The sequence below is a fragment of the Myxine glutinosa genome, chromosome 5 (assembly GCF_964187855.1).
Source record: "Myxine glutinosa chromosome 5, kmMyxGlut1.1, whole genome shotgun sequence".
NCBI lineage: Eukaryota > Metazoa > Chordata > Myxini > Myxiniformes > Myxinidae > Myxine > Myxine glutinosa.
The window spans coordinates 5,965,872-5,980,578 of NC_136265.1; the positions used below are offsets into that span (position 1 = coordinate 5,965,872).

Consider the following 14,707-nt stretch of genomic DNA (forward strand, 5'->3'; position numbering starts at 1 on the left):
AGCAATATACAGCATGCCGTCTCAAAAAGTCTTCATCACTGAGAGATAGAGCTATAAGCAATATATAGCATGCTGTCTCAAAAAGTCTTCACCATTGAGACAGAGAGCTATAAGCAATATACAGCATGCCGTCTCAAAAAGTCTTCACCATTGAGAGAGAGAGCTATAAGCAATATACAACATGCCGTCTCAAAAAGTCTTCACCATTGAGAGAGAGAGCTATAAGCAATATACAACATGCCGTCTCAAAAAGTCTTCACCATTTAGAGATAGAGCTATAAGCAATATACAGCATGCTGTCTCAAAAAGTCTTCACCATTGAGAGAGAGAGCTATAAGCAATATACAACATGCCGTCTCAAAAAGTCTTCACCACTGAGAGAGAGAGCTATAAGCAATATACAACATGCCGTCTCAAAAAGTCTTCACCACTGAGAGATGGAGCTATAAGCAATATACAGCATGCTGTCTCAAAAAGTCTTCACCACTGAGAGAGAGAGCTATAAGCAATATACAGCATGCCATCTCAAAAAGTCTTCACCACTGAGAGATAGAGCTATAAGCAATATACAGCATGCCGTATCAAAAAGTCTTCACCACTGAGAGATAGAGCTATAAGCAATATACAGCATGCTGTCTCAAAAAGTCTTCACCATTGAGAGAGAGAGCTACAAGCAATATACAGCATGCCGTCTCAAAAAGTCTTCACCATTGAGAGAGAGAGCTATAAGCAATATACAACATGCCGTCTCAAAAGGTCTGCACCATTGAGAGAGAGAGCTATAAGCAATATACAGCATGCCGTCTCAAAAAGTCTTCACCACTGAGAGATGGAGCTATAAGCAATATACAGCATGCCGTCTCAAAAAGTCTTCACCACTGAGAGATGGAGCTATAAGCAATATACAACATGCTGTCTCAAAAAGTCTTCACCATTGAGAGAGAGAGCTATAAGCAATATACAGCATGCCGTCTCAAAAAGTCTGCACCATTGAGAGAGAGATCTATAAGCAATATACAGCATGCCGTCTCAAAAAGTCTTCACCACTGAGAGATGGAGCTATAAGCAATATACAGCATGCCGTCTCAAAAAGTCTTCACCATTGAGAGAGAGAGCTATAAGCAATATACAGCATGCTGTCTCAAAAAGTCTTCAGCACTGAGAGAGAGAGCTATAAGCAATATACAGCATGCCGTCTCAAAAAGTCTTCACCATTGAGAGAGAGAGCTATAAGCAATATACAGCATGCCGTCTCAAAAAGTCTTCACCACTGAGAGATGGAGCTATAAGCAATATACAGCATGCCGTCTCAAAAAGTCTTCACCATTGAGAGAGAGAGCTATAAGCAATATACAGCATGCCGTCTCAAAAAGTCTTCACCATTGAGAGAGAGAGCTATAAGCAATATACAGCATGCCGTCTCAAAAAGTCTTCACCCCTGAGAGATGGAGCTATAAGCAATATACAGCATGCCGTCTCAAAAAGTCTTCACCATTGAGAGAGAGAGCTATAAGCAATATACAGCATGCCGTCTCAAAAAGTCTTCACCATTGAGAGATGGAGCAATAAGCAATATACAGCATGCCGTCTCAAAAAGTCTTCACCATTGAGAGAGAGAGCTATAAGCAATATACAGCATGCTGTCTCAAAAAGTCTTCACCATTGAGAGAGAGAGCTATAAGCAATATACAGCATGCCGTCTCAAAAAGTCTTCACCCCTGAGAGATGGAGCTATAAGCAATATACAGCATGCCGTCTCAAAAAGTCTTCACCATTGAGAGAGAGAGCTATAAGCAATATACAGCATGCCGTCTCAAAAAGTCTTCACCATTGAGAGATGGAGCAATAAGCAATATACAGCATGCCGTCTCAAAAAGTCTTCACCATTGAGAGAGAGAGCTATAAGCAATATACAGCATGCCGTCTCAAAAAGTCTTCACCCCTGAGAGATGGAGCTATAAGCAATATACAGCATGCCGTCTCAAAAAGTCTTCACCATTGAGAGAGAGAGCTATAAGCAATATACAGCATGCCGTCTCAAAAAGTCTTCACCATTGAGAGATGGAGCAATAAGCAATATACAGCATGCCGTCTCAAAAAGTCTTCACCATTGAGAGAGAGAGCTATAAGCAATATACAGCATGCCGTCTCAAAAAGTCTTCACCATTGAGAGAGAGAGCTATAAGCAATATACAGCATGCCGTCTCAAAAAGTCTTCACCATTGAGAGATGGAGCAATAAGCAATATACAGCATGCCGTCTCAAAAAGTCTTCACCATTGAGAGAGAGAGCTATAAGCAATATACAGCATGCTGTCTCAAAAAGTCTTCACCATTGAGAGAGAGAGCTATAAGCAATATACAGCATGCCGTCTCAAAAAGTCTTCACCACTGAGAGATGGAGCTATAAACAATATACAGCATGCCGTCTCAAAAAGTCTTCACCATTCAGAGAGAGAGCTATAAGCAATATACAGCATGGTGTCTCAAAAAGTCTTCACCATTGAGAGAGAGAGCTATAAGCAATATACAGCATGCCGTCTCAAAAAGTCTTCACCACTGAGAGATGGAGCTATAAGCAATATACAGCATGCCGTCTCAAAAAGTCTTCACCATTGAGAGAGAGAGAGCTATAAGCAATATACAGCATGCCGTCTCAAAAAGTCTTCACCATTGAGAGAGAGAGCTATAAGCAATATACAGCATGCTGTCTCAAAAAGTCTTCACCATTGAGAGAGAGAGCTATAAGCAATATACAATATGCCGTCTCAAAAAGTCTTCACCATTGAGAGAGAGAGCTATAAGCAATATACAGCATGCCGTCTCAAAAAGTCTTCACCATTGAGAGATGGAGCTATAAGCAATATACAGCATGCCGTCTCAAAAAGTCTTCACCATTGAGAGAGAGAGAGCTATAAGCAATATGCAACATGCCGTCTCAAAAAGTCTTCACCATTGAGAGAGAGAGCTATAAGCAATATACAACATGCCGTCTCAAAAAGTCTTCATCACTGAGAGGTAGAGCTATAAGCAATATACAGCATGCTGTCTCAAAAAGTCTTCACCATTGAGAGATGGAGCTATAAGCAATATACAGCATGCCGTCTCAAAAAGTCTTCACCATTGAGAGAGAGAGCTATAAGCAATATACAACATGCCGTCTCAAAAAGTCTTCACCATTGAGAGAGAGAGCTACAAGCAATATACAGCATGTCGTCTCAAAAAGTCTTCAACCCTGAGAGGTAGAGCTATAAGCAATATACAGCATGCTGTCTCAAAAAGACTTCACCATTGAGAGATAGAGCTCCAAGCAATATACAGCATGCCGTCTCAAAAAGTCTTCACCATTGAGAGATAGAGCTACAAGCAATATACAGCATGCCGTCTCAAAAAGTCTTCACCATTGAGAGAGAGAGCGATAAGCAATATACAGCATGCCGTCTCAAAAAGTCTTCACCATTGAGAGAGAGAGCTATAAGCAATATACAGCATGCTGTCTCAAAAAGTCTTCACCATTGAGAGAGAGAGCTATAAGGAATATACAGCATGCCGTCTCAAAAAGTCTTCACCATTGAGAGAGAGAGCTATAAGCAATATACAGCATGCCGTCTCAAAAAGTCTTCACCATTGAGAGAGAGAGCTATAAGCAATATACAGCATGCCGTCTCAAAACGTCTTCATCATTGAGAGAGAGAGCTATAAGCAATATACAGCATGCTGTCTCAAAAAGTCTTCACCATTGAGAGAGAGAGCTATAAGCAATATACAGCATGCTGTCTCAAAAAGTCTTCACCATTGAGAGAGAGAGCTATAAGCAATATACAGCATGCCGTCTCAAAAAGTCTTCACCATTGAGAGAGAGAGCTATAAGCAATATACAGCATGCTGTCTCAAAAAGTCTTCACCATTGAGAGAGAGAGCTACAAGCAATATACAGCATGCCGTCTCAAAAGGTCTTCACCATTGAGAGAGAGAGAGCTATAAGCAATATACAGCATGCTGTCTCAAAAAGTCTTCAACATTGAGAGATGGAGCTATAAGCAATATACAGCATGCTGTCTCAAAACGTCTTCAACATTGATAGAGAGAGCTATAAGCAATATACAGCATGCCGTCTCAAAAAGTCTTCAACATTGACAGATGGAGCTATAAGCAATATACAGCATGCTTTCTCAAAAAGTCTTCACCATTGAGAGATAGAGCTATAAGCAATATACAGCATGCTGTCTCAAAATGTCTTCACCATTGAGAGAGAGAGCTATAAGCAATATACAGCATGCTGTCTCAAAAAGTCCTCACCATTGAGAGATAGAGCTATAAGCAATATACAGCATGCTGTCTCAAAAAGTCTTCAACATTGAGAGATGGAGCTATAAGCAATATACAGCATGCAGTCTCAAAAAGTCTTCACCATTGAGAGAGAGAGCTATAAGCAATATACAGCATGCTGTCTCAAAAAGTCTTCAACATTGAGAGATGGAGCTATAAGCAATATACAGCATGCTGTCTCAAAAAGTCTTCAACATTGAGAGAGAGAGCTATAAGCAATATACAGCATGCCGTCTCAAAAAGTCTTCACCATTGAGAAATAGAGCTATAAGCAATATACAGCATGCCGTCTCAAAAAGTCTTCACCATTGAGAGAGAGAGCTATAAGCAATATACAGCATGCTGTCTCAAAAAGTCTTAAACATTGAGAGATGGAGGTATAAGCAATATATAGCCTGCTGTCTCAAAAAGTCTTCACCATTGAGAGAGAGAGCTATAAGCAATATACAGCATGCTGTCTCAAAAAGTCTTCAACATTGAGATATGGAGCTATTAGGAATATACAGCGTGCTGTCTCAAAAAGTCTTCACCATTGAGAGAGAGAGCTATAAGCAATATACAGCATGCCGTCTCAAAAAGTCTTCACCATTGAGAGAGAGAGCTATAAGCAATATACAGCATGCTGTCTCAAAAAGTCTTCAACATTGAGAGATGGAGCTATAAGCAATATACAGCATGCCGTCTCAAAAAGTCTTCACCATTGAGAGAGAGAGCTATAAGCAATATACAGCATGCCGTCTCAAAAAGTCTTCAGCAATGAGAGAGAGAGCTATAAGCAATATACAACATGCTGTCTCAAAAAGTCTTCACCATTGAGAGAGAGAGAGCTATAAGCAATATACAACATGCCGTCTCAAAAAGTCTTCACCATTGAGAGAGAGAGCTATAAGCAATATACAGCATGCCGTCTCAAAAAGTCTTCACCATTGAGAGATGGAGCTATAAGCAATATACAGCATGCCATCTCAAAAAGTCTTCACCATTGAGAGAGAGAGCTATAAGCAATATACAACATGCCGTCTCAAAAAGTCTTCACCATTGAGAGAGAGAGCTATAAGCAATATACAGCATGCTGTCTCAAAAAGCCTTCACCATTGAGAGAGAGAGCTATAAGCAATATACAGCATGCCGTCTCAAAAAGTCTTCACCATTGAGAGATGGAGCTATAAGCAATGTACAGCATGCCGTCTCAAAAAGTCTTCACCATTGAGAGAGAGAGCTATAAGCAATATACAACATGCCATCTGAAAAAGTCTTCACCATTGAGAGAGAGAGCTATAAGCAATATACAGCATGCTGTCTCAAAAAGTCTTCAGCATTGAGAGAGAGAGCTATAAGCAATATACAGCATGCTGTATCAAAAAGTCTTCACCATTGAGAGAGAGAGCTATAAGCAATATACAGCATGCCGTCTCAAAAAGTCTTCAGCACTGAGAGATGGAGCTATAAGCAATATACAGCATGCCGTCTCAAAAAGTCTTCACCATTGAGAGAGAGAGCTATAAGCAATATACAGCATGCCGTCTCAAAAAGTCTTCACCACTGAGAGATGGAGCTATAAGCAATATACAGCATGCTGTCTCAAAAAGTCTTCACCACTGAGAGAGAGAGCTATAAGCAATATACAGCATGCCGTCTCAAAAAGTCTTCACCATTGAGAGAGAGAGCTATAAGCAATATACAGCATGCCGTCTCAAAAAGTCTTCACCATTGAGGGAGAGAGCTATAAGCAATATACAGCATGCCGTCTCAAAAAGTCTTCACCATTGAGAAATAGAGCTATAAGCAATATACAGCTTGCCGTCTCAAAAAGTCTTCACCATTGAGAGAGAGAGAGAGGTATAAGCAATATACAGCATGCTGTCTCAAAAAGTCTTCACCATTGAGAGAGAGAGCTATAAGCAATATACAGCATGCCGTCTCAAAAGGTCTTCACCATTGAGAGATGGAGCTATAAGCAATATACAGCATGCCGTCTCAAAAGTCTTCACCATTGAGAGAGAGAGCTATAAGCAATATACAACATGCCGTCTCAAAAAGTCTTCACCATTGAGAGAGAGAGCTATAAGCAATATACAACATGCCGTCTCAAAAAGTCTTCATCACTGAGAGGTAGAGCTATAAGCAATATACAGCATGCTGTCTCAAAAAGTCTTCACCATTGAGAGATGGAGCTATAAGCAATATACAGCATGCCGTCTCAAAAGTCTTCACCATTGAGAGAGAGAGCTATAAGCAATATACAGCATGCTGTCTCAAAAAGTCTTCAACATTGACAGAGAGAGCTATAAGCAATATACAGCATGCCGTCTCAAAAAGTCTTCAACATTGACAGATGGAGCTATAAGCAATATACAGCATGCTTTCTCAAAAAGTCTTCACCATTGAGAGATAGAGCTATAAGCAATATACAGCATGCTTTCTCAAAAAGTCTTCACCATTGAGAGATAGAGCTATAAGCAATATACAGCATGCTGTCTCAAAATGTCTTCACCATTGAGAGAGAGAGCTATAAGCAATATACAGCATGCTGTCTCAAAAAGTCTTAAACATTGAGAGATGGAGGTATAAGCAATATATAGCATGCTGTCTCAAAAAGTCTTCACCATTGAGAGAGAGAGCTATAAGCAATATACAGCATGCTGTCTCAAAAAGTCTTCACCATTGAGAGAGAGAGCTATAAGCAATATACAGCATGCTGTCTCAAAAAGTCTTCACCATTGAGAGAGAGAGAGCTATAAGCAATATACAGCGTGCTGTCTCAAAAAGTCTTCACCATTGAGAGAGAGAGAGAGAGCTATAAGCAATATACAGCATGCCGTCTCAAAAAGTCTTCACCATTGAGAGAGAGAGCTATAAGCAATATACAGCATGCTGTCTCAAAAAGTCTTCAACATTGAGAGATGGAGCTATAAGCAATATACAGCATGCCGTCTCAAAAAGTCTTCACCATTGAGAGAGAGAGCTATAAGCAATATACAGCATGCCGTCTCAAAAAGTCTTCAGCAATGAGAGAGAGAGCTATAAGCAATATACAACATGCTGTCTCAAAAAGTCTTCACCATTGAGAGAGAGAGCTATAAGCAATATACAACATGCCGTCTCAAAAAGTCTTCACCATTGAGAGAGAGAGCTATAAGCAATATACAGCATGCCGTCTCAAAAAGTCTTCACCATTGAGAGATGGAGCTATAAGCAATATACAGCATGCCGTCTCAAAAAGTCTTCACCATTGAGAGAGAGAGCTATAAGCAATATACAACATGCCGTCTCAAAAAGTCTTCACCATTGAGAGAGAGAGCTATAAGCAATATACAGCATGCTGTCTCAAAAAGCCTTCACCATTGAGAGAGAGAGCTATAAGCAATATACAGCATGCCGTCTCAAAAAGTCTTCACCATTGAGAGATGGAGCTATAAGCAATGTACAGCATGCCGTCTCAAAAAGTCTTCACCATTGAGAGAGAGAGCTATAAGCAATATACAACATGCCGTCTGAAAAAGTCTTCACCATTGAGAGAGAGAGCTATAAGCAATATACAGCATGCTGTCTCAAAAAGTCTTCAGCATTGAGAGAGAGAGCTATAAGCAATATACAGCATGCTGTCTCAAAAAGTCTTCACCATTGAGAGAGAGAGCTATAAGCAATATACAGCATGCCGTCTCAAAAAGTCTTCAGCACTGAGAGATGGAGCTATAAGCAATATACAGTATGCCGTCTCAAAAAGTCTTCACCATTGAGAGAGAGAGCTATAAGCAATATACAGCATGCCGTCTCAAAAAGTCTTCACCACTGAGAGATGGAGCTATAAGCAATATACAGCATGCTGTCTCAAAAAGTCTTCACCACTGAGAGAGAGAGCTATAAGCAATATACAGCATGCCGTCTCAAAAAGTCTTCACCATTGAGAGAGAGAGCTATAAGCAATATACAGCATGCCGTCTCAAAAAGTCTTCACCATTGAGGGAGAGAGCTATAAGCAATATACAGCATGCCGTCTCAAAAAGTCTTCACCATTGAGAGAGAGAGCTATAAGCAATATACAGCATGCCGTCTCAAAAAGTCTTCACCATTGAGAAATAGAGCTATAAGCAATATACAGCATGCCGTCTCAAAAAGTCTTCACCATTGAGAGAAAGCTATAAGCAATATACAGCATGCCGTCTCAAAAAGTCTTCACCATTGAGAGATAGAGCTATAAGCAATATACAGCATGCCGTCTCAAAAAGTCTTCACCATTGAGAGAGAGAGCTATAAGCAATATACCGCATGCCGTCTCAAAAAGTCTTCAGCATTGAGAGAGAGAGCTATAAGCAATATACAGCATGCTGTCTCAAAAAGTCTTCAGCATTGAGAGAGAGCTATAAGCAATATACAGCATGCCGTCTCAAAAAGTCTTCACCATTGAGAGAGAGAGCTATAAGCAATATACAGCATGCCGTCTCAAAAAGTCTTCACCATTGAGAGAGAGAGCTATAAGCAATATACAGCATGCTGTCTCAAAAAGTCTTCACCATTGAGAAATAGAGCTATAAGCAATATACAGCATGCCGTCTCAAAAAGTCTTCACCATTGAGAGAGAGAGAGAGGTATAAGCAATATACAGCATGCTGTCTCAAAAAGTCTTCACCATTGAGAGAGAGAGCTATAAGCAATATACAGCATGCCGTCTCAAAAGGTCTTCACCATTGAGAGATGGAGCTATAAGCAATATACAGCATGCCGTCTCAAAAAGTCTTCACCATTGAGAGAGAGAGAGAGCTATAAGCAATATACAACATGCCGTCTCAAAAAGTCTTCACCATTGAGAGAGAGAGCTATAAGCAATATACAACATGCCGTCTCAAAAAGTCTTCATCACTGAGAGGTAGAGCTATAAGCAATATACAGCATGCTGTCTCAACAAGTCTTCACCATTGAGAGATGGAGCTATAAGCAATATACAGCATGCCGTCTCAAAAAGTCTTCACCATTGAGAGAGAGAGCTATAAGCAATATACAACATGCCGTCTCAAAAAGTCTTCACCATTGAGAGAGAGAGCTACAAGCAATATACAGCATGTCGTCTCAAAAAGTCTTCAACCCTGAGAGGTAGAGCTATAAGCAATATACAGCATGCTGTCTCAAAAAGTCTTCACCATTGAGAGATAGAGCTACAAGCAATATACAGCATGCCGTCTCAAAAAGTCTTCACCATTGAGAGATAGAGCTACAAGCAATATACAGCATGCCGTCTCAAAAAGTCTTCACCATTGAGAGAGAGAGCGATAAGCAATATACAGCATGCCGTCTCAAAAATTCTTCACCATTGAGAGAGAGAGCTATAAGCAATATACAGCATGCTGTCTCAAAAAGTCTTCACCATTGAGAGAGAGAGAGCTATAAGCAATATACAGCATGCCGTCTCAAAAAGTCTTCACCAGTGAGAGAGAGAGCTATAAGCAATACACAGCATGCCGTCTCAAAAAGTCTTCACCATTGAGAGATAGAGCTATAAGCAATATACAACATGCCGTCTCAAAAAGTCTTCAACATTGAGAGAGAGAGCTATAAGCAATATACAGTATGCCCTCTCAAAAAGTCTTCACCATTGAGAGAGAGAGCTATAAGCAATATACAGTATGCCGTCTCAAAAAGTCTTCACCATTGAGAGATAGAGCTATAAGCAATATACAGCACGCTGTCTCAAAAAGTCTTCACCATTGAGAGATAGAGCTATAAGCAATATACAGCATGCCGTCTCAAAAAGTCTTCACCATTGAGGGAGAGAGCTATAAGCAATATACAGCATGCCGTCTCAAAAAGTCCTCAACATTGAGAGAGAGAGAGCTATAAGCAATATACAGCATGCCGTCTCAAAAAGTCTTCACCATTGAGAAATAGAGCTATAAGCAATATACAGCATGCCGTCTCAAAAAGTCTTCACCATTGAGAGAGAGAGCTATAAGCAATATACAACATGCCGTCTCAAAAAGTCTTCACCAGTGAGAAATAGAGCTATAAGCAATATACAGCATGCCGTCTCAAAAAGTCTTCACCACTGAGAGATAGAGCTATAAGCAATATACAGCATGGCGTCTCAAAAAGTCTTCAGCATTGAGAGAGAGAGCTACAAGCAATATACAGCATGCCGTCTCAAAACGTCTTCACCATTGAGAGAGAGAGCTATAAGCAATATACAGCATGCTGTCTCAAAAAGTCTTCACCATTGAGAGAGAGAGCTATAAGCAATATACAGCATGCCGTCTCAAAAAGTCTTCACCATTGAGAGAGAGAGCTATAAGCAATATACAGCATGCTGTCTCAAAAAGTCTTCACCATTGAGAGAGAGAGCTACAAGCAATATACAGCATGCCGTCTCAAAAAGTCTTCACCATTGAGAGAGAGAGCTATAAGCAATATACAGCATGCCGTCTCAAAAAGTCTTCAACATTGAGAGATGGAGCTATAAGCAATATACAGCATGCTGTCTCAAAAAGTCTTCAACATTGAGAGAGAGAGCTATAAGCAATATACAGCATGCTGTCTCAAAAAGTCTTCAACATTGACAGAGAGAGCTATAAGCAATATACAGCATGCCGTCTCAAAAAGTCTTCAACATTGACAGATGGAGCTATAAGCAATATACAGCATGCTTTCTCAAAAAGTCTTCACCATTGAGAGATAGAGCTATAAGCAATATACAGCATGCTTTCTCAAAAAGTCTTCACCATTGAGAGATAGAGCTATAAGCAATATACAGCATGCTGTCTCAAAATGTCTTCACCATTGAGAGAGAGAGCTATAAGCAATATACAGCATGCTGTCTCAAAAAGTCCTCACCATTGAGAGATAGAGCTATAAGCAATATACAGCATGCTGTCTCAAAAAGTCTTCAACATTGAGAGATGGAGCTATAAGCAATATACAGCATGCAGTCTCAAAAAGTCTTCACCATTGAGAGAGAGAGCTATAAGCAATATACAGCATGCTGTCTCAAAAAGTCTTCAACATTGAGAGATGAAGCTATAAGCAATATACAGCATGCTGTCTCAAAAAGTCTTCAACATTGAGAGAGAGAGCTATAAGCAATATACAGCATGCCGTCTCAAAAAGTCTTCACCATTGAGAAATAGAGCTATAAGCAATATACAGCATGCCGTCTCAAAAAGTCTTCACCATTGAGAGAGAGAGCTATAAGCAATATACAGCATGCTGTCTCAAAAAGTCTTAAACATTGAGAGATGGAGGTATAAGCAATATATAGCATGCTGTCTCAAAAAGTCTTCACCATTGAGAGAGAGAGAGCTATAAGCAATATACAGCATGCTGTCTCAAAAAGTCTTCAACATTGAGAGATGGAGCTATTAGCAATATACAGCGTGCTGTCTCAAAAAGTCTTCACCATTGAGAGAGAGAGCTATAAGCAATATACAGCATGCCGTCTCAAAAAGTCTTCACCATTGAGAGAGAGAGCTATAAGCAATATACAGCATGCTGTCTCAAAAAGTCTTCAACATTGAGAGATGGAGCTATAAGCAATATACAGCATGCCGTCTCAAAAAGTCTTCACCATTGAGAGAGAGAGCTATAAGCAATATACAGCATGCCGTCTCAAAAAGTCTTCAGCAATGAGAGAGAGAGCTATAAGCAATATACAACATGCTGTCTCAAAAAGTCTTCACCATTGAGAGAGAGAGCTATAAGCAACATACAACATGCCGTCTCAAAAAGTCTTCAGCATTGAGAGAGAGAGCTATAAGCAATATACAGCATGCCGTCTCAAAAAGTCTTCACCATTGAGAGATGGAGCTATAAGCAATATACAGCATGCCGTCTCAAAAAGTCTTCACCATTGAGAGAGAGAGCTTTAAGCAATATACAACATGCCGTCTCAAAAAGTCTTCACCATTGAGAGAGAGAGCTATAAGCAATATACAGCATGCTGTCTCAAAAAGCCTTCACCATTGAGAGAGAGAGCTATAAGCAATATACAGCATGCCGTCTCAAAAAGTCTTCACCATTGAGAGATGGAGCTATTAGCAATGTACAGCATGCCGTCTCAAAAAGTCTTCACCATTGAGAGAGAGAGCTATAAGCAATATACAACATGCCGTCTGAAAAAGTCTTCACCATTGAGAGAGAGAGCTATAAGCAATATACAGCATGCTGTCTCAAAAAGTCTTCAGCATTGAGAGAGAGAGCTATAAGCAATATACAGCATGCTGTCTCAAAAAGTCTTCACCATTGAGAGAGAGAGCTATAAGCAATATACAGCATGCCGTCTCAAAAAGTCTTCAGCACTGAGAGATGGAGCTATAAGCAATATACAGCATGCCGTCTCAAAAAGTCTTCACCATTGAGAGAGAGAGCTATAAGCAATATACAGCATGCCGTCTCAAAAAGTCTTCACCACTGAGAGATGGAGCTATAAGCAATATACAGCATGCTGTCTCAAAAAGTCTTCACCACTGAGAGAGAGAGCTATAAGCAATATACAGCATGCCGTCTCAAAAAGTCTTCACCACTGAGAGATGGAGCTATAAGCAATATACAGCATGCTGTCTCAAAAAGTCTCACCATTGAGAGATGGAGCTATAAGCAATATACAGCATGCCGTCTCAAAAAGTCTTCACCATTGAGAGATGGAGCTATAAGCAATATACAGCATGCCGTCTCAAAAAGTCTCACCATTGAGAGATTGAGCTATAAGCAATATACAGCATGCCGTCTCAAAAAGTCTTCACCATTGAGAGATGGAGCTATAAGCAATATACAGCATGCTGTCTCAAAAAGTCTCACCATTGAGAGATTGAGCTATAAGCAATATACAGCATGCCGTCTCAAAAAGTCTTCACCATTGAGAGATGGAGCTATAAGCAATATACAGCATGCCGTCTCAAAAAGTTGTAGACAAGTAATGACAAAACTTGGTGTATAAGTTGGTGAAGTGCTCAAAACAAACCGATTCGATTTTGGTTCATGTCTGGATCCAGATCTGCCCTATCATTGGATACAAAGCATAAACTGTTCACCTGGTGGAGGTGTGCCCTCTATCGAATGCTGTTCTTCTTTTCGATTTGTAATGATTTTGACCTAAATTAAATATTTCTTATTTGCTTTTATCTGCCAGAAAACACTGAAGTCATTAAAAGCCTTGAAACCCTCGAAACCAAAGCCACCACCTCCTCCACCACCACCACCCACCACAAGCTTGAACTCTCCACCGACTTCAACATTGAACCCACCTCCGACTTCAACGGTTAATGCACCACCCGCTTCATCCTTGAACCCACCTGTGCCCCAGTGCCCCTCACCTCCAAGTTTCACGGCATCGTGCATCACTTCACCTGTTCCTCTTTCGAACAGCCAACGGTGAGTCAGCATCAAACACCATCCAAGATTACCTTCCCATGTTGGCATTCATCCTTATTTTAATGATTCGTTCAGATTGAGTTATTTTGATCAATATAAAGAAGGAAACATGAGAATGAAACAGACGCGTAGTCTTTGACAAATCAATTTGGATTGTTAAAAATAATATGAGTTAAAAATTATTTATTAGGATTAAGTTTAAAAAAATATGAGTTAAAAATTATTTATTAGGATTATTACGTTAAAAATAATATGAGTTAAAAATTATTTGTTAAGATTATTAAGTTAAAAATAATATGAGTTAAAAATTATTTATTAGGATTATTAAGTTAAAAATAATATGAGTTAAAAATTATTTGTTAGGATTATTAAGTTAAAAATAATATGAGTTAAAAATTGTTCATTCGGATTATTAAGTTTAAAATAATGAGTTAAAAATTATTTATTAGGATTATTAAGTTAAAAATAATATGAGTTAAAAATTATTTGTTAGGATTATTAAGTTAAAAATAATGAGTTAAAAATTATTTATTAGGATTATTAAGTTAAAAATAATATGAGTTAAAAATTATTTCTTAGGATTATTAAGTTAAAAATAATATGAGTTAAAAATTATTGATTAGGATTATTAAGTAAAAAATAATATGAGTTAAAAATTATTTATTAGGATTATTAAGTTTAAAATAATATGAGTTAAAAATTGTTCATTCGGATTATTAAGTTAAAAATAATGAGTTAAAAATTATTTATTAGGATTATTAAGTTCAAAATAATATGAGTTTTAAATTATTTCTTAGGGTTATTAAGTTAAAAATAATGAGTTAAAAATTATTTATTAGGATTATTAAGTTAAAAATAATATGAGTTAAAAATTATTTATTAGGATTATTAAGTTAAAAATAATATGAGTTAAAAATTATTTATTAGGGTTATTAAGTTAAAAATAATATGAGTTAAAAATTATTTATTAGGGTTATTAAGTTAAAAATAATATGAGTTAAAAATTATTGATTAGGATTATCAAG

At 38.7% G+C, this 14,707-nt stretch overlaps 1 protein-coding gene across 1 annotated transcript in view; it reads left to right on the plus strand.

Moving 5' to 3' along the window:
• The window catches only part of LOC137428756 (synaptotagmin-6-like), a 126,121-nt gene that overhangs the window by 68,963 nt on the left and 42,451 nt on the right, over positions 1–14,707 (plus strand). Inside the window, exon 3 of the mRNA XM_078777246.1 lies at positions 13,441–13,682. Within this exon, the coding sequence (XP_078633372.1) occupies positions 13,441–13,682 (242 nt within the window). The remainder of the gene's footprint in view (positions 1–13,440; positions 13,683–14,707) is intronic.